At 40.4% G+C, this 20878-nt stretch overlaps 1 protein-coding gene across 2 annotated transcripts in view; it reads left to right on the forward strand.

The window, feature by feature from the left end:
• The window catches only part of LOC146302863 (rho-related GTP-binding protein RhoG-like), a 61603-nt gene extending 41113 nt beyond the window's left edge, over positions 1 to 20490 (forward strand). The window contains exons 1-2 of one of the 2 annotated variants that reach the window (XM_084697342.1): positions 15784 to 16080; positions 16632 to 20489. In XM_084697342.1, coding sequence (XP_084553468.1) covers positions 16690 to 17265 — 576 coding nt within the window. In that variant the 5' untranslated portion in view covers positions 15784 to 16080; positions 16632 to 16689 and the 3' untranslated portion in view covers positions 17266 to 20489. Of the gene's footprint in view, positions 1 to 15783; positions 16081 to 16631 lie in introns of those variants that run through there. The other variant, XM_084697343.1, reaches the window with a different exon arrangement.
• Positions 20491 to 20878: the final 388 nt, after the last annotated feature.

Genomic DNA, 20878 nt, shown 5'->3' on the forward strand with positions numbered 1-20878 from the left:
TGGAAATTTGCCCAGAAATTAGCCAAGCAAGCATGTTTCAAATATTCACCAAAAATCGACCTTTCATCTTACAGTCAACTTTTTCACAGATTTGTGTTATGAACATTCTCAAGAGTTTTCATATGAACTTGTGATTGAACCAGAGTATCAGTTTTTGAATGGCTGATGTGTAAAGCATAATTTTAGCGTTAGCGATAAGTTCAATTTGCTTTATATCAATCATTTTTTGAGATATGAATTTGCCTTTGCACATGGTAACATGTTGTAGTGTCTTCCTCCGATCTACCAAGTTTAGTGTTGATATCTCAAAGATTTGCTGAGACATGACTTCACATCCTGTTTTGCGGCTTTTCTAATGAATTTGATTGGCTGTACCGGACAGACGGTTATGAGGATCAAAATTCCTTTGATAACTTTTGTGAGGCTTGGTCTGAAGATCATCTCTGGTGATTTTGAAGAAGATATGACAAAAATTGTAGGAGGAGTAGGCTTTCAAAGGTTTTTGATAAAACCGGAAATGGCGGGAAATCTATATAACCGGAAATTAACGCCATGGTGTGCGTTGAACTCGGCTTGATCCAGGGAATCCAATGGTACCTCATTTTTGAAAATGAGTCATACGGTTCAAAAGTTGCGTGTGTAAACACAAGTCCAACTTTGACCCATTGGTGGCGCTAGAGTGGTCTAATGGGAGACATGAAACTTGGTGTAGGTATAGAAGAAACTGTCCTTAATGAGTGTGCCAAATTTCACAAAAAGTTGTCGATGGGGTCTAGGGGCTGCCATTGACTCCCATGGTACAAGAATTACAAATAATAAAACCACCAATAACAATAGGTTTCCTCCTTACGGAGGAATCCTAAATATAACTGCAAGCAGTAATGGCGGATTCCTCCAAACACTGCGAACCATTGAAAAATGTTTATTCTTGACTAATTTTAACTGTATAGAAAAATGTATGCTGCAGAATTGCATACCAAATCTGAAATGCAATACCATCAAGATCCACAAGGGCCTTTATTTCAAGCCAGTAAGTGTAGGAAGGGGGCTTGGTGAGCTTATCCATTCCAGAAAGCCTTATATCTTTATGCATTAAGGCGTGGCCTGTAGCGCCACCTATGGGTAATGGTGGGCCATTTGTGGTGTGGTAGTTACTCTTGGCCTATACTATTAATATTTCAGGATTTTAAAAACTTTTTACCATTGCACATAAAATCGGAAATGCAATACCAACAGGATCCACATGGGCTTTGGGTAAAGTGTGGTAGTTACTCTTGGCCTGTACTGTCAATGTGTCAGGATTTAGAGACCTTTTTACTATTGCATACAAAGTAGGAAATGCAATGACACCAAGGTCCTCAAGGGCCTATGCTGATATTCAAGGAATGAGTGTGGGCTTGGTAAGCCCACACAGTCCTGATATGTTACGTGTGTGTCTTGCCAAGCCCGCGCGTGTCAAGGGAAGAATGAGTGTGTGAGAATTTGGAGCATGCGCGGGGAGGAGCAGGGGACACATTTCATTGTAAATTTCCTTAGAAATTAGCCAAGCATGCATGTTTCAAAGATTCACCAAAAATCTACCTTTTATCTTAGAGTCAACTTTTTCTCAGATTTGTGTACTAAACATTCTCAAGAGTCTTCATATGAACTTGTTTGACTGGCTTACGTGTAAAGCATTGCGAACCATTCAAAAATGTATATTCTTGACAAATTGTAACTGTATAAAAAAATAAATGCTGCAGAATTTCCAATGGGATACCAAATCTGAAATGCAATAACATCAAGATCCACAAGGGCCTTTATTTCAAGCCAAGAAGTTAAGTGCTTTAATCTTCACAAGAAGTGAAGTGCTTTGTGCTTTAGGGCGTGGCCTGTAGCGCCACCTATGGGTAATGGTGGGCCATTTGTGGTGTGGTAGTTACTCTTGGCCTATACTATCAATGTTTCAGGATGTTTTTAACTTTTTACCATTGCATACAAAATCGGAAATGCAATACCAACAAGATCCACATGGGCTTTTGTTAAAGTGTTGTTGTTACTGTTGGCCTTTACTATCAATGTTTCAGGATTTGGAGAACTTTTTACCATGGCAAACAAAATCTGAAATGCAATACCATCAAGATCCACAAGGCCTTTGCAAAAGACCAAGGAATGAGTGGGGGCTTGGTAAGCCCACACTCTCCTGAAATGTTGCGTGTGCGTCTTGCCAAGTCCGCGCGTGTGTCAAGGGAAGACCTATGGGTAATAGTGGGCCATTTGTGGTGTGGTAGTTACTCTTGGTCTATACTATCAATGTTTCAGGATTTTTATAACTTTTTACCATTGCATACAAAATCGGAAATGCAATACCAACAAGATCCACATGGGCTTTTGTTAAAGTGTTTCTCGGCCTACACTATCATTGTTTCAGGATTTGAGACCTTTTTACCATTGCATACAAAATCGGAAATGCAATACCATCAAGAGCCACATGGGCCTTTGCTAAAGACCAAGGAATGAGTGGGGGCTTGGTCAGCCCACACTCTCCTGAAATGTTGCGTGTGCGTCTTGGCCGCGCGTGTGTCAAGGGAAGGCTGAGTGTGTGTGAGATTTTGGAGCACGCGCGGGGAGGAGCAGGGGAGACATTCATTGGAAATTTGCCTAGAAATTAGCCAAGCAAGCATGCTTCAAATATTCACCAAAAATCGACCTTTCATCTTACAGTCAACTTTTTCGCAGATTTGTGTTATGAACATTCTCAAGAGTCTTCATATGAACTTGTGATTGAATCAGAGTATCAGTTTTTGACAGGCTGATGTGTATAGCATTATTTTAGCGGTAGCGATAAGTTCAATTTGCTTTATATCAATCATTTTTAGAGATATGAATTTGCCTTTGCACATGGTAACATGTTGTAGTGTCTTCCTCCGATCTACCAAGTTTAGTGTTGATATCTCAAAGATTTGCTGAGACATGACTTCACATCCTGTTTGGCGGCTTTTCTGATTAATTTGATTGGCTGTACCGGACAGACGGTTATGAGGATCAAAATTCCTTTGATAACTTTTGTGAGGCTTGGTCTGAAGATCATCTCTGGTGATTTTGAAGAAGATATGACAAAAATTGTAGGAGGAGTAGGCTTTCAAAGGTTTTTGATAAAAACGGAAATGGCGGGAAGTCTATATAACCGGAAATTAACGCCATGGTGTGCGTTGAACTCGGCTTGATCCAGGGAATCCAATGGTACCTCATTTTTGAAAATGAGTCATACGGTTCAAAAGTTGCGTGTGTAAACACAAGTCCAACTTTGACCCATTGGTGGCGCTAGAGTGGTCTAATGAGAGACATGAAACTTGGTGTAGGTATAGAAGAAACTGTCCTTAATGAGTGTGCCAAATTTCACAAAAAGTTGTCGATGGGGTCTAGGGGCTGCCATTGACTCCCATGGTACAAGAATTACAAATAATAAAACCACCAATAACAATAGGTTTCCTCCTTACGGAGGAATCCTAAATATAACTGCAAGCAGTAATGGCGGATTCCTCCAAACACTGCGAACCATTGAAAAATGTTTATTTTTGACAAATTGTAACTGTATAGAAAAATGTATGCTGCAGAATTACCAATGGCATACCAAATCTGAAATGCAATACCATCAAGATCCACAAGGGCCTTTATTTCAAGCCAGTAAGTGAAGGAAGGGGGCTTGGTGAGCTTATCCATTCCAGAAAGCCTTGTATCTTTATGCATTAAGGCGTGGCCTGTAGCGCCACCTATGGGTAATGGTGGGCCATTTGTGGTGTGGTAGTTACTCTTGGCCTATACTATTAATGTTTCAGGATTTTAAAAACTTTTTACCATTGCATATAAAATCGGAAATGCAATACCAACAGGATCCACATGGGCTTTGGGTAAAGTGTGGTAGTTACTCTTGGCCTGTACTGTCAATGTGTCAGGATTTGGAGACCTTTTTACTATTGCATACAAAGTAGGAAATGCAATGACACCAAGGTCCTCAAGGGCCTATGCTGATATTCAAGGAATGAGTGGGGGCTTGGTCAGCCCACACAGTCCTGATATGTTGCGTGTGTGTCTTGCCAAGCCCGCGCGTGTCAAGGGAAGAATGAGTGTCTGAGAATTTGGAGCATGCGCGGGGAGGAGCAGGAGACACATTTCATTGTAAATTTCCCTAGAAATTAGCCAAGCATGCATGTTTCAAAGATTCACCAAAAATCGACCTTTCATCTTAGAGTCAACTTTTTCTCAGATTTGTGTACTAAACATTCTCAAGAGTCTTCATATGAACTTGTTTGACTGGCTTACGTGTAAAGCATTGCGAACCATTGAAAAATGTTTATTCTTGACAAATTGTAACTGTATAGAAAAATCAATGCTGCAGAATTTCCAATGGGATACCAAATCTGAAATGCAATAACATCAAGATCCACAAGGGCCTTTATTTCAAGCCAAGAAGTGAAGCGCTTTAATCTTCACAAGAAGTGAAGTGCTTTGTACTTTAGGGCGTGGCCTGTAGCGACACCTATTGGTAATGGTGGGCCATTTGTGGTGTGGTAGTTACTCTTGGCCTATACTATCAATGTTTCAGGATGTTTTTAACTTTTTACCATTGCATACAAAATCGGAAATGCAATACCAACAAGATCCACATGGGCTTTTGTTAAAGTGTTGTTGTTACTCTTGGCCTTTACTATCAATGTTTCAGGATTTGGATAACTTTTTACCATGGCAAACAAAATCTGAAATGCAATACCATCAAGATCCACATGGCCTTTGCAAAAGACCAAGGAACACTCTCCTGAAATGTTGCGTGTGCGTCTTGCCAAGCCCGCGCGTGTGTCAAGGGAAGACCTATGGGTAATAGTGGGCCATTTGTGGTGTGGTAGTTACTCTTGGTCTATACTATCAATGTTTCAGGATTTTTATAACTTTTTACCATTGTATACAAAATCGGAAAAGCAATACCAACAAGATCCACATGGGCTTTTTGTTAAAGTGTTTCTTTGCCTATACTATCTATGTTTCAGGATTTTGAGACCTTTTTACCATTGCATACAAAATCGGAAATGCAATACCATCAAGAGCCACATGGGCCTTTTTTTCAAGCCAATAAGTGAAGGGAGGGGGCTTGGTGAGCCTATCCATTCCAGAAAGCCTTGTATATTTGTGCTTTTTGGCGTGGCCTGTAGCGCCACCTATGGGTAATGGTGGGCCATTTGTGGTGTGGTAGTTACTCTTGGTCTATACTATCAATGTTTCAGGATTTTTATAACTTTTTACCATTGCATACAAAATCGGAAATGCAATACCAACAAGATCCACATGGGCTTTTGTTAAAGTGTTTCTCGGCCTACACTATCAATGTTTCAGGATTTGAGACCTTTTTACCATTGCATACAAAATCGGAAATGCAATACCATCAAGAGCCACATGGGCCTTTGCTAAAGACCAAGGAATGAGTGGGGGCTTGGTCAGCCCACACTCTCCTGAAATGTTGCGTGTGCGTCTTGGCCGCGCGTGTGTCAAGGGAAGGCTGAGTGTGTGTGAGATTTTGGAGCACGCGCGGGGAGGAGCAAGGGAGACATTCATTGGAAATTTGCCTAGAAATTAGCCAAGCAAGCATGTTTCAAATATTCACCAAAAATCGACCTTTCATCTTACAGTCAACTTTTTCACAGATTTGTGTTATGAACATTCTCAAGAGTTTTCATATGAACTTGTGATTGAATCAGAGTATCAGTTTTTGAATGGCTGATGTGTAAAGCATAATTTTAGCGTTAGCGATAAGTTCAATTTGCTTTATATCAATCATTTTTTGAGATATGAATTTGCCTTTGCACATGGTAACATGTTGTAGTGTCTTCCTCCGATCTACCAAGTTTAGTGTTGATATCTCAAAGATTTGCTGAGACATGACTTCACATCCTGTTTTGCGGCTTTTCTGATGAATTTGATTGGCTGTACCGGACAGACGGTTATGAGGATCAAAATTGCTTTGATAACTTTTGTGAGGCTTGGTCTGAAGATCATCTCTGGTGATTTTGAAGAAGATATGACAAAAATTGTAGGAGGAGTAGGCTTTCAAAGGTTTTTGATAAAACCGGAAATGGCGGGAAATCTATATAACCGGAAATTAACGCCATGGTGTGCGTTGAACTCGGCTTGATCCAGGGAATCCAATGGTACCTCATTTTTGAAAATGAGTCATACGGTTCAAAAGTTGCGTGTGTAAACACAAGTCCAACTTTGACCCATTGGTGGCGCTAGAGTGGTCTAATGGGAGACATGAAACTTGGTGTAGGTATAGAAGAAACTGTCCTTAATGAGTGTGCCAAATTTCACAAAAAGTTGTCGATGGGGTCTAGGGGCTGCCATTGACTCCCATGGTACAAGAATTACAAATAATAAAACCACCAATAACAATAGGTTTCCTCCTTACGGAGGAATCCTAAATATAACTGCAAGCAGTAATGGCGGATTCCTCCAAACACTGCGAACCATTGAAAAATGTTTATTTTTGACAAATTGTAACTGTATAGAAAAATGTATGCTGCAGAATTACCAATGGCATACCAAATCTGAAATGCAATACCATCAAGATCCACAAGGGCCTTTATTTCAAGCCAGTAAGTGAAGGAAGGGGGCTTGGTGAGCTTATCCATTCCAGAAAGCCTTGTATCTTTATGCATTAAGGCGTGGCCTGTAGCGCCACCTATGGGTAATGGTGGACCATTTGTGGTGTGGTAGTTACTCTTGGCCTATACTATTAATGTTTCAGGATTTTAAAAACTTTTTACCATTGCATATAAAATCGGAAATGCAATACCAACAGGATCCACATGGGCTTTGGGTAAAGTGTGGTAGTTACTCTTGGCCTGTACTGTCAATGTGTCAGGATTTGGAGACCTTTTTACTATTGCATACAAAGTAGGAAATGCAATGACACCAAGGTCCTCAAGGGCCTATGCTGATATTCAAGGAATGAGTGGGGGCTTGGTCAGCCCACACAGTCCTGATATGTTGCGTGTGTGTCTTGCCAAGCCCGCGCGTGTCAAGGGAAGAATGAGTGTCTGAGAATTTGGAGCATGCGCGGGGAGGAGCAGGGGACACATTTCATTGTAAATTTCCCTAGAAATTAGCCAAGCATGCATGTTTCAAAGATTCACCAAAAATCGACCTTTCATCTTAGAGTCAACTTTTTCTCAGATTTGTGTACTAAACATTCTCAAGAGTCTTCATATGAACTTGTTTGACTGGCTTACGTGTAAAGCATTGCGAACCATTGAAAAATGTATATTCTTGACAAATTGTAACTGTATAGAAAAATCAATGCTGCAGAATTTCCAATGGGATACCAAATCTGAAATGCAATAACATCAACATCCACAAGGGCCTTTATTTCAAGCCAAGAAGTGAAGCGCTTTAATCTTCACAAGAAGTGAAGTGCTTTGTGCTTTAGGGCGTGGCCTGTAGCGACACCTATTGGTAATGGTGGGCCATTTGTGGTGTGGTAGTTACTCTTGGCCTATACTATCAATGTTTCAGGATGTTTTTAACTTTTTACCATTGCATACAAAATCGGAAATGCAATACCAACAAGATCCACATGGGCTTTTGTTAAAGTGTTGTTGTTACTCTTGGCCTTTACTATCAATGTTTCAGGATTTGGATAACTTTTTACCATGGCAAACAAAATCTGAAATGCAATACCATCAAGATCCACATGGCCTTTGCAAAAGACCAAGGAACACTCTCCTGAAATGTTGCGTGTGCGTCTTGCCAAGCCCGCGCGTGTGTCAAGGGAAGACCTATGGGTAATAGTGGGCCATTTGTGGTGTGGTAGTTACTCTTGGTCTATACTATCAATGTTTCAGGATTTTTATAACTTTTTACCATTGTATACAAAATCGGAAAAGCAATACCAACAAGATCCACATGGGCTTTTTGTTAAAGTGTTTCTTTGCCTATACTATCTATGTTTCAGGATTTTGAGACCTTTTTACCATTGCATACAAAATCGGAAATGCAATACCATCAAGAGCCACATGGGCCTTTTTTTCAAGCCAATAAGTGAAGGGAGGGGGCTTGGTGAGCCTATCCATTCCAGAAAGCCTTGTATATTTGTGCTTTTTGGCGTGGCCTGTAGCGCCACCTATGGGTAATGGTGGGCCATTTGTGGTGTGGTAGTTACTCTTGGTCTATACTATCAATGTTTCAGGATTTTTATAACTTTTTACCATTGCATACAAAATCGGAAATGCAATACCAACAAGATCCACATGGGCTTTTGTTAAAGTGTTTCTCGGCCTACACTATCAATGTTTCAGGATTTGAGACCTTTTTACCATTGCATACAAAATCGGAAATGCAATACCATCAAGAGCCACATGGGCCTTTGCTAAAGACCAAGGAATGAGTGGGGGCTTGGTCAGCCCACACTCTCCTGAAATGTTGCGTGTGCGTCTTGGCCGCGCGTGTGTCAAGGGAAGGCTGAGTGTGTGTGAGATTTTGGAGCACGCGCGGGGAGGAGCAGGGGAGACATTCATTGGAAATTTGCCTAGAAATTAGCCAAGCAAGCATGTTTCAAATATTCACCAAAAATCGACCTTTCATCTTACAGTCAACTTTTTCACAGATTTGTGTTATGAACATTCTCAAGAGTCTTCATATGAACTTGTGATTGAATCAGAGTATCAGTTTTTGACTGGCTGATGTGCAAAGCATTATTTTAGCGTTAGCGATAAGTTCAATTTGATTTATATCAATCATTTTTAGAGATATGAATTTGCCTTTGCACATGGTAATATGTTGTAGTGTCTTCCTCCGATCTACCAAGTTTAGTGTTGATATCTCAAAGATTTGCTGAGACATGACTTCACATCCTGTTTGGCGGCTTTTCTGATGAATTTGATTGGCTGTACCGGACAGACGGTTATGAGGATCAAAATTCCTTTGATAACTTTTGTGAGGCTTGGTTTGAAGATCATCTCTGGTGATTTTGAAGAATATATGACAAAAATTGTAGGAGGAGTAGGCTTTCAAAGGTTTTTGATAAAACCGGAAATGGCGGGAAATCTATATAACCGGAAATTAACGCCATGGTGTGCGTTGAACTCGGCTTGATCCAGGGAATCCAATGGTACCTCATTTTTGAAAATGAGTCATACGGTTCAAAAGTTGCGTGTGTAAACACAAGTCCAACTTTGACCCATTGGTGGCGCTAGAGTGGTCTAATGGGAGACATGAAACTTGGTGTAGGTATAGAAGAAACTGTCCTTAATGAGTGTGCCAAATTTCACAAAAAGTTGTCGATGGGGTCTAGGGGCTGCCATTGACTCCCATGGTACAAGAATTACAAATAATAAAACCACCAATAACAATAGGTTTCCTCCTTACGGAGGAATCCTAATAATAATAATAATAATAATAATAATACTACCAATTACAATAGGTGCCTCGCAGCTTCGCTGCTTGGCCCCTAATAAATATAGCTGCAAGCAGCAATGTGGTGGCCAAGCAGTCAAATGACCCATAAAACACTTTAGAAATCCTCAGAACAGGGTTCCGAGTGCATGCAGCAAGTTTTGTGTGAATTCATCAAAGATTTGCTGAGATACGACCCAACTTCCTGTTGACTGGCTTAATGGCACATTTTGACTGCCTGTACCGGGTAAACGGTTCTGAAAATCAAAAAATCATGTGAAGCCCTTTGTGAGGCTTGGTCTGAAGATACTCTCTGCCAAATTTGGTGAAGATTGGACAACATGTGTAGGAGGAGTAAAGAAAAAACGTTTTTCAATGAATTCAAAATGGCGGCCGGATCAATTCGGCTATTATCACAACTTATCATGTATCACATACGGGATGTCCCAACATATCATGAGACAAAGGAATCACTTAATAAAAGCAAACAAATCAACAGTTATTGGCCAAAACACATTTTTGCTTCCTGCGGCCACGCCCAGTGATCACATGACACCAAATTAATTGGACAGCCTCAGAAGAGGGTTCCGAGTCATCATATTAAGTTTTGTGTTGATTTCTCAAAGATTAGCTGAGATATGACCCAATTTCCTGTTTGATTGCTTAGTTGCCGATTTTGATTGGCTGTACCGGACAAACGGTTTTGAAAATCAAATATCCTTTGATAACTTCTGTGAGGATTGGTCTGATGATAATGTGTGAAGATTTGACAAAAATAGAAGTAGTTGAAGCGAAAAAATGTGTTTCCTTAAAATTCAAAATGGTGGAAAATTTATATAACCGGAAATTGACGTCATAGGGTGTGTTGAACTCGTCTTGATCCAGGGAATCCAACGGTACTTCATTTTTGAAAATGGGTCATACGGTTCAAAAGTTACATGTGTAAACACAAGTCCAACTTTGACCAGTTGGTGGCGCTAGAGTGCTCCAATGAGAGACATGAAACTTGGTGAATATAAAGAGGGGACTGAGTGTGCCAAATTTCACAACTTTTTACCATACGGTTCTAGGGGCTGCCATAGACTCCAATGACAGAAGAAGTGTAATAATAATAATAAATATAGCTGCAAGCAGCAATGGAGGGGCCAAGCAGTCCAGAGCAGGACATGGCCTCCATAGCACTTGCGCAACAATTAAGTCACAACAACCTGTTGCACTCATGCAACACACCAAGTTTGGTTGAAATATCTGTTTGCGTTCCAAAGTACTGAGTGTTTAAAGTGTTTTTTTCTGGTATAACACCACAGGCCTCCTCTGCTCCTCTTGGGAACGATGGAACCCAAGTTCGGTGACAATCGCTAAAATGGTTTCTGAGTTACGCTCTAACGTGTCTTTTGTGGCTTCGCCGCCGCCTTTGATCAGCTCTACCGAACAAAAGGTTTTGAAAATGGAAAATCCATCTTACACCTTTTTGAAGCTTGGTCTGAAGATCATCTATGCCAAATTTTGTAAACATCGGACAAAATTTGGGGCGTGTAAAAGGTTTTTACACTTTTCCATTAAATCCAAAATGGCGGCCACGTCAATTCGGTTGTTATGAAATATTATCGATGGTCAAGCTCGATATCTCACAAGACATCAACAGACAAAGAAATTACTTTATTAAGGTAAACACTTCAACATTTATTAGCCAAAACACGTTTATGCTTCCTGCCATGCCCCCTTTTACTCACATGACACAAGTTTTGGAGGACATACTCAGAATAAGGTTCCGAGTAGGCATACCAAATTTGGTGTCACTGTCTCAAAGAACTGCTGAGATATTACTTAATTTCCTGTTTGGTGGCTTCGCTGCTTGGCCCCTAATAATACCACCAATAACAATATGGTTCCCTCTTACCGGAGGAACCCTAATAATAATAATACTAACAATAACAATAGGTGCCTCGCAGCTTCGCTGCTTGGCCCCTAATAATACCACCAATGACAATAGGGTTCCCTCCTACCGGAGGAACCCTAATAATAATAATACTACTAATTACAATAGTTGCCTCGCAGCTTCGCTGCTTGGCCCCTATTAATAATAATAATACTACCAATTACAATAGGTGCCTCGCAGCTTCGCTACCTGGCCCCTAATAAAACTAACAATAACAATAGGTGTCTCGCAGCTTCGCTGCTTGGCCCCTAATAATACCACCAATAACAATAGGGTTCCCTCCTACCGGAGGAACCCTAATAATAATAATACTACCAATTACAATAGTTGCCTCGCAGCTTCGCTGCTTGGCCCCTATTAATAATAATAATACCACCAATTACAATAGGTGCCTCGCAGCTTCGCTACTTGGCCCCTAATAATACTACCAATTACAATAGGTGCCTCGCAGCTTCGCTGCTTGGCCCCTAATAATACTACCAATTACAATAGGTTTCCTCCTGACGGAGGAATCCTAAATATAACTGCAAGCAGTAATGGCGGATTCCTCCAAACACTGCGAACCATTGAAAAAGTTTATTCTTGACAAATTGTAACTGTATGAAAAAATAAATTCTGCAGAATTACCAATGGGATACTAAATCTGAAATGCAATACCATCAAGATCCATAAGGGCCTTTATTTCAAGCCAAGAAGTGAAGGGAGGGGGCTTGGTGAGCCTATCTATTCCAGAAAGCCTTGTATCTTTGTGCTTTAGGGCGCGGCCTGTACCGCCACCTATGGGTAATGGTGGGCCATTTGTGGTATGGTAGTTACTCTTGGTCTATACTATACTATCAAAAAAGCTAGACCAGAGCAAACCCCCCGCTCTCAGGGTACTGAGCTTCAGCTCAGTCATGATGCTGGGGTGAATGTAGGCCTATCTGTAGAGACCAGGGAGACAGACACACCGGCCAGCTGCCCTGATGGGTCTGTGGTAGATCATTAATGCGGGTTGTATCCTACAACGCTCGTAGCCTCCGAGTAGGACATACTGCTGCTGATAGATCAAGACGTTTGGTAGTGGACACATTGCTGGACGAGAGTGACACTGTCTGCCTTCAAGAAACCTGGATGGCAAAGCATGATCCGGACAAATTGAACTCCCTACACAAGAACTTTCATGGTGCTGGAGAGTCCACTACCAATCTCATAGTGAGAATGGTTTTTGGGAGGATAGCTGGTGGTGTTGCTATACTGTGGAACATAAAATATGACCCAACAGTAAAGGTGGTGCGGCTTAACGTTGACTGGGCTATTGGGTTGGAGTTTAATCATAATGAAAAGAAATGTACTATTTTAAATGTGTACACACCATATCAATCCTATGACCATGAGAATTAATTTCAGAACAGGTTAGCTTTTATTCAGTCCTTCATAGAGGACAATAGTTCATGTTGTGTCTATGTCATGGGTTATTTTAATGCTGACATGTCAGATAAGTGTTTATTCGCACAACATCTGCAGCAGTTCTGTAATGAAACTAAATTAATTATATCAAGCGTTATTGCCTGATACAAGTTTTACCTATGTAAGTGAAGCGTGGCACACAACTTCCTGGCTAGACCATATTGTGACCACAGCCGATGCTCATGACTCACTGGAAAGTATAGAAATGTGTTATGGGCTGGCCACCACTGATCACATACCCGTTGCTATGCTGCTAAATGTTGAGAGTGTACCCTTGTTGGCCAACAAGGGTAATGCTGCTCCCTCAAGAAAACTGGACTGGTCAAAATTGACCAAAGAGGTTATGCACAGATATTCTCTATTAACTGACAGCTTACTTAGTGATGTTGAATTGCCTATGGATGCCCTAATGTGCACGGATATGAACTGCAACAATAAACATCAGGCTGAAAAGCTCTGTGCCATGTATGATGATATTGTCAAATGTCTTTATGCTTCCAGTGAACCTTTTATTAATCACAAGAGTAAGGCCCTTAACACACGGCCTGGCTGGAATGAGTTTGTGTTTGAGCAACATGCTTCTGCTAGAGAAGACTTTAGAGTCTGGTCAGAGGCAGGCAGACCCAGACAGGGAGTGCTGCTTGATCACAAATGCAAGATTTAAATATGCACTCGTTTTATTAAGAGAAATGAAAACACAATGAGAGCAGACTCGCTGGCCAGAAAGATGCAGAATAACAATCTTACTGACTTCTGGAAGGAGGTTAAGATCATAAATAATAACAGAACTCCCCTCCCTTCTGATATCGAGGGGGTTAGTTGTCCAGAGAAGATTGCTGATCTATGGCGTAAGCACTACTGTAAACTATTTAATTGTGTTAAAAGTAACACAGTGAGAATTGATAATGAATATCAAGGTATCTCTGCAGACTTGATTGTTAGATCAGTAGATATGTATGATGCCATCCACATGTTAGACAACAACAAAGCTTGTGGTATGGATTGCATTTCTGCAGAGCATCTAAAAATGCCAGTTATAGACTCAGTCCATTACTAGCCATGTGTCTCACTGGAATTATGGTTCATGGTGTTCTATCGAACTCTTATATCAGTACTGTTAGTGCCTGTTGTTAAAGATAAGGCTGGTAAACTGAACAGCATAGACAACTATAGACCCATTGCATTGGCCAGTATCTTGTCTAAAGTGTTTTTAGAGAATTATTTTATTGAAATTGGAAATGTATATTCTGACTGCAGACAATCAGTTTGGTTTAAAAGAAAACATGGTACCGATCTCTGTATCTATGCTCTGAAGGAGATTGTTTTTAGGTACAAAAGTCTTAATTCATCTGTATTTTTATGCTTTATTGATGCTTCCAAAGCTTGCGGTCGAATTTGTCATGAAAAACTGTTTATGAAGCTGTTAGCGAGAGGTGTCCCTAAACCTCTTGTGAGGATTTTGGTGTTCTGGTATGCCAATCAAACTTTTCATGTTAAATGGGACAATGTTGTATCAGCTCCTTTCCATGTTGGTAACGGAGTTCGACAAGGGGGAATTTTATCTCCCTTTTCGTTTAATGTGTACATGGACGACTTATCAAGCCAGCTGAATAAGACAAATACAGAATGTCTTGTTGGTGAATCTATTGTCAATCATCTGATGTACGCAGATGATCTGGTCCTACTCAGCCTGTTGCAACAGATGCTATGGGTGTGCTCTTGGTATGACTTAGATCATTATATAATGTACAGAAAAGCCACATAATGATAGTCAGAAGTAATCAGGACAGGAAATTAACCTTCCCTGCCCTTTATTTATCTGGCAGTCCCCTTGGTGTTTGTGAGGAAATCAAATATCTGGGCCATGTCATTTCTGATGATTGGACAGATGACAACGATATATATCAACAGCGCTGTAAAATATATTCTCAGGCCAACATGTTATTAAGGAAGTTTTCTATGTGCTCAGATTCAGTTAAATGTTCCCTGTTTAGAACCTACATAACACCATTGTACACTGCTCATTTGTGGTCTATGTACAGGAAAAGGAGTATACAGATACTGAAAGTAGCCTACAATGATGATTTTAGATTGCTACTTAATGTGCCTAGGTGGCATAGTGCCAGTCAGTTATTTGTGTCTAAGCACGTACCAACCTGTAAGGCACTCTTGAGACAACCGATGTATGGTTTCATGTGTCGAATGGACAAGTCTGAGAAGTGAATAGTAGAGGCTCTGGTCAACCCTCTAAAGAGCTGCTATCAATTTACTTGGAACTTAAGACGACATTGGCACAAAAGTCTTCATACTTTTTAATGCACTGTATTATCTATGTTTTATCTTTTAGTTTTTCTCTCTTTTTTATAGCTCTATGTCTGTTATTTTATATGGAACTTGGCGTCTGAAATAAAGATTTGTTTACAGAATATATATATATACACATACATATATATGTATATATATATGTATATATGTATATATATGTATATATGTATGTATATATGTATATATATATATATCTATATATATATATAGATATATATATATATGTATATATATATATATACATACATACATATGTATATATACAAACATATGTATATATATCAATGTTTCAGGATTTGTATAACTTTTTACTATTGCATACAAAATCATAAATGCATTATCAACAAGATCAGCTTTTGTTAGTGTTTCTTTGCCTTTACTATCAATATTTAAGGATTTGGAGACCTTTTTACCATGGCATACACAATTTGAAATCCAATACCATCAAGATCCACAAGAGTCTGGTTAGGACCAGGCTACCCCTGATCTGCCTCCAGCTTAGTGTGTCCTCGAAATAAACCTGCTGCTGTGTCGTCAAGATAGTAGGCTTTAGGTTATGGTAGGTTTAAAAAAGCTAGTCGTTGCTGCCCTCTGTGTATCGGATGTAATAACAATCATTGCACATATCTCCTCTCTTTTTCACTATAACACTTTGTTTATGGTGATTTCATTATTCCCCCAAAAAACCGATGCAACCCAAAACAAGCCGTTAAACTTACATGTGTGTTTGAGGTACTAAAGTGACAAAACGATAGTACGCGCCCAATATTGCGTTTGTTAACACGGGTTGCAATATAGAAAAAACAATAGCCACCGGGTACACGGACCATCCACGGACCGTGTAACTGCACTTCTAAGCATTGGGCGCATAGTAAACTCCGGCCCCGATGCGATTGTGGTCGACTGCGAGAGACTAAACAGAGAACGCGAGTTCGCATACACAGGCGGTAAGATAAAACTACTTTGTAATGTCGCTTACATTTGTTGCGTATCTATTTATAATTTCTGGTGTTGTCTTGTTTCACTAAGCTTGATTCAGTTTCTGGGTTAACTTGGCAAGTTACAAGCTAGTTCCGTAGCCAACAAGCTATATAGGAACACTTATAGGCTATAATTATGAATCGGCTTGCTTATTATCCAGCAACGTTATTATAACTTAAACCTATAGGCTACTTATAATACGTTTTCGAGCGCTAGAGAGAAACCATATTAACTTAAGGTGTGTTAGCTCAACAAAGCAATACTTTTCCTATTACTCAAGGGTAGCCGAGCGAGAACTTGTGTGGACCACTGAATGAGTCACCAAGCAAACCCTGTCTGTTGAAAAACGTTATTGCTATGTTCACCCTTTGCTTTGTTAAAGTGTATTACACTGTTATAGTGACAATGTTAGGCTACTGAACTTATTTAACACATTTATCGGACTTTTAGAGTATGATGTATGACTTCACATTTACATGCACTGTGAACTATCCATTGACTTTGACTATGTGTGCAGTTGTTCCAGGTGCTGGGTTGAGAGGTGGTGTGGTGTAGTGTACTGCAGGCCAGGGACAATGCAGTCCATCAAATGTGTCGTAGTGGGTGATGGAGCCGTGGGCAAGACCTGTCTGCTTATCTCCTACACTACCAATGCTTTCCCGGAGGAGTACATACCAACCGTGTTTGATAACTACAGTGCCCAGACCAGTGTGGATGGTCGCACTGTCAGTCTGAACCTTTGGGACACAGCGGGACAGGAGGAGTACGACCGCCTCCGCACCCTCTCCTATCCGCAGACTAACGTCTTCATCATCTGCTTTTCGATTGGGAGCCCTTCCTCCTATGCCAACGTGCGACTTAAGTGGCATCCTGAGGTGTCGCACCACTGCCCAGCAGTGCCCATTCTCCTGGTGGGCACCAAGAAGGACCTGCGTGAGGACATGGATACGGTGAAGAAGCTGAAGGAGCAGGGGCTGGTCCCCAGCACTCAGCAGCAGGGCGGGGGCCTAGCCAAGCAGATCGGGGCAGGGAAATACATGGAGTGTTCGTCCCTGCAGCAGGACGGAGTCAGAGATGTGTTTGCCGAGGCAGTGAGGGCTGTTCTATACCCTGTCACACGGAAGAACGGCAAAAAGTGTGTGGTGTTGTGATTAGGGCTGTTAGGACTAGGAGAAAGAAGAGGAGAGACAAGTAGAGAAAAAAAGGAAAGACAGTTGTTTAGAAAATGGACTACACTTGGACTTGTTTCCCGTCATCTTCATCTCATCCTGTCAAGTCTTTCTCAAATGTCCAGGCTAATATTGTTTCGCCTTCATCATCATCTTTACCGAAATGACGATGACCAAAGAAGTGACCAAAGATCGTTTCCATCTGTCATTTTCTCTTTTATTTCTTTATCATTTTTCCTTTCTCCAAATCACACCACATCTAAATTTCTTGATTTGTATTTGTTTTTAAGAATATAATGCTGATTGTTTAGTGCTTATAGGGACTGACTGTGAATAGATGCAGACAGATACATTACTGTACTTTGATCAGATTGACTGTCTGTACTGTAAGGACTGACTGGCTGGCTACTGGGCTAGCTGTTTGGATGGTTTGCAAACTGGTACCTATGTTCCCCTTTTCCACCTCTCCTTGCCAAGCATTGAGGAGACAGAGAAAAGCTTTTACAAGCAGTCCAGGCTTCCTGACAGAAGGGAGGGAGGTGGGGTGGGGCGATCTGTTAAACATTGTTACAGCGTTAACTTAACCATGTGGGCTACACTTTATTTGTATCAATTATAATGACACCACTTGAACAGTGCCATGTTTTAAGGTGTATGCAACAGCAGAAATATTTCAGGCTGAAGATTATCTAGAGATGTTAGTGTTTAGGAGGTTGTGATGGTACCTACTCCCTCCCCCCCTTTTTCCATTCCACATCCTGGTTGTGGAAACTGCTAGAATAGCTTCAAAAGCTTACTGTATGCCCTGGCCAATTGTTGAAAATATCCATTGTGACATTGTCTTGAAATATGATTGTGTCCTAAAGCAGCACTGTGAGGAAGAGAGAGGATCGTGTGTGTGTGTTTTTTCACGTTTGGAATTGTTCAATTGACGGCTTTGGTCTGATGCCTGTGATCTAGGTCATGACATTTTAAAGTATTGAGTCACTGTTTGGGGATTTGTTGAGATGTTCCTCTCTTTTTCCTTCTCTAGGCCAAATAGAATGTTAACTGGGTCACTGGGCCCAAAACTGTTCAATCAAAACCTGTAGCTTTAGGGATCCCCTTGAGCCGGCCTATCTGTCTAGCCTTGCAGGTTGCAGCAATGTGCAATGCAGCCCTTTATCTAATCTAGTGCCTTGTCACACTCAGACATTACCAAAGCTGTTGATCTAGCCAATATGTCTTATTACAGTACTATTGGCCTTGAAACTGGATACACACACATCTGAACTAGGCCTGGAGTAGTTTTAGAAAGCTTACTCTATGTTTCCTGTAAAAATCAACCAAGAGGTATGAAAAGACATGCTCTGTGTGTGTGTGTGTACTCTTAAATCGTATACTCCATTCCCAGCTCTTCTCAGTGGAGGGTGGTTTGTTGTCTGCATAATACTGGAGCAATGACACTAGGGCTTGCAAGGGCTTGATGCTTGACAAAAAAATATGGGACTGGTTTGATTGCAAAGAGGTAAGAATTTTCCAGTGATATAGCCTGTGGGAAATGCTTGTGGATTTTGTTAAATAGTAACCACTGGTCCTGTTGAGGGCTAAGCAGTGAGAGAGTAGCCAGGTTTAAATGATAATTTCTGAGAAGCATTAGTGTGTTTTCCGGGTAACTGTAGAGTCCTGTTTAACTGATACAGACCTAGTGTAGCCCACAAAGTGTGACAGATTTAACAAACTAAAATAAATGTATTGGTGTAATCACCATGTTTTATAGCCTTGTATAGACAGGCACGGCAAGGTGTGATTTGTCTGGGACAAGGCTAGTTCTAATCTGTGTCTGGGACTAAAGGCCGCAATATGCTTCTCCGACTCCGTTTACGGATGGGCGGGCTGACGGATACGGACGGATAGACTTTGTTAATGGTTCTCTCTAGGCTGTGGGTGCTGAAAACAATTCACCGCCAGAAGAGTAGGTGGCATAACCTTTTTTTGTCGAAGACCACCTTAGAAACTAATTACAAACTAGCTGTTTCATCAATAAAATAAGCACATTTTCAGCAACCACACTGCCCATTTCTCATTTTAATTCAGATGCTGTACATGAACTGTTTAGCTGAAATATGAATTGCAAAAACTCACAGCAATGACGTAAAAGGATTCTGTTCGTCTTTTTGGTGACGGCAACTCCGCCCCCGCCCCTGATGCAAGCGGTTCTTAATACGGACCAATCACAGCCAAGAGGGTATCCACAACTATCCGAAATTACGACGGATAGTTCAGGAGGTGCAGAGAGGGCGTTCCCCGTAGAGGAGGGCATTCCCATGTGTCCGTTTTTTGGAAAACGGAGAAGCATATATTGGCCTTAAGCCTGTTTTACTATGCGTATAGATTAGAGATATTGTTTTGAACCACAGAATGTTTCATTTGAGCGGAGTGGAAAGAAAACGGTTGATTCCAGCTTGACATTGTTGGAGATTAGTTTTTATGTGTTAATGATTTATTTTGCATCATAACTAACTGCAGCTATTTTTGTTGTGTTAGCAGAGAACAAGATGGACAAAGAATAATATCAATAAAGTAACCAATTTACGATAAAATCTTATGAGAAACTAAACATAAAACATACAAAACAGTTTCAAAACAAAATAAAACCTTTAAAATGTGACAAGACAAAAGAAGTAACCAAGACATTCAGCCATTTAACTGATTGGCAGGTGCATTTGCAGAGTCTGTGTGAGGGAGCAATGCTGTACTGTGTGTAAGTGAATAATTAGTGTTGAGCGTGTGGTATGCTTGTTTTTTATATTCCTGTGTCCTGATTTCAGCTGAACGTGCTGTCAAAAAGAAGACACCTGTTGCTTCTTACTTATTTGTATCCTTTGGTTTTTGTTAGTGTGAATGTGCGTGTGCATGAACTATGTACTGTATTTCTACAATTGGGAACTTGACCTGTACAGATCTATTTGTAATTAAATAACACATTTAAACTAAATGAGTGGTTTGCTTTTAAATTGTAAAATACATGTATTTCTATATTTGACCTTACTGTCTTTGGATTTTTTAGTTCTGCTGTTTTTATAAAAATAATGACCAAACATCTAAAACTATGCTGCTTGACCTTATGGAAGAGGGGTTAACTGAACAGTGTAAAAATATTAACAAAATATGCTGGAATTCCAGTTAATGTTCTTTATGGGTGAAATTAGTTAAATACATTATAATAATATAGCAAATTAATTAAATGAAGTCCAAAACAAACATGCTACAAATTGAAGGTTTAAAATCTTACCTACTCTACCATGATTATTGTAAATAGGAGAGAGTATGTAAGAGGAGAGCACGAAGCAGGAACCGAGGAGAAAGACCTCAGGAGACAAAGAATCTAGAAAACAATAATCTTCCTTTATACCCAACTATTATTTTTGGAACAACCAATCAGACCACATCTTGACCCTTATCAACATATGACTACAAAATGCAACGGTAAAGTCACACAATGCGTGTGTGAAAACCATCAAGCAAAGACTCCATCCAGCAATTCCAGTTTGTATGCTCATATGAGAGGGTGGGGCAGGGTGTTTCTAAGCCTACAGTTGAAAGGATATGAGAG

This window comes from Hypomesus nipponensis, chromosome 1, assembly GCF_054491055.1.
Source record: "Hypomesus nipponensis isolate SF chromosome 1, ASM5449105v1, whole genome shotgun sequence".
NCBI classification, from domain to species: domain Eukaryota; kingdom Metazoa; phylum Chordata; class Actinopteri; order Osmeriformes; family Osmeridae; genus Hypomesus; species Hypomesus nipponensis.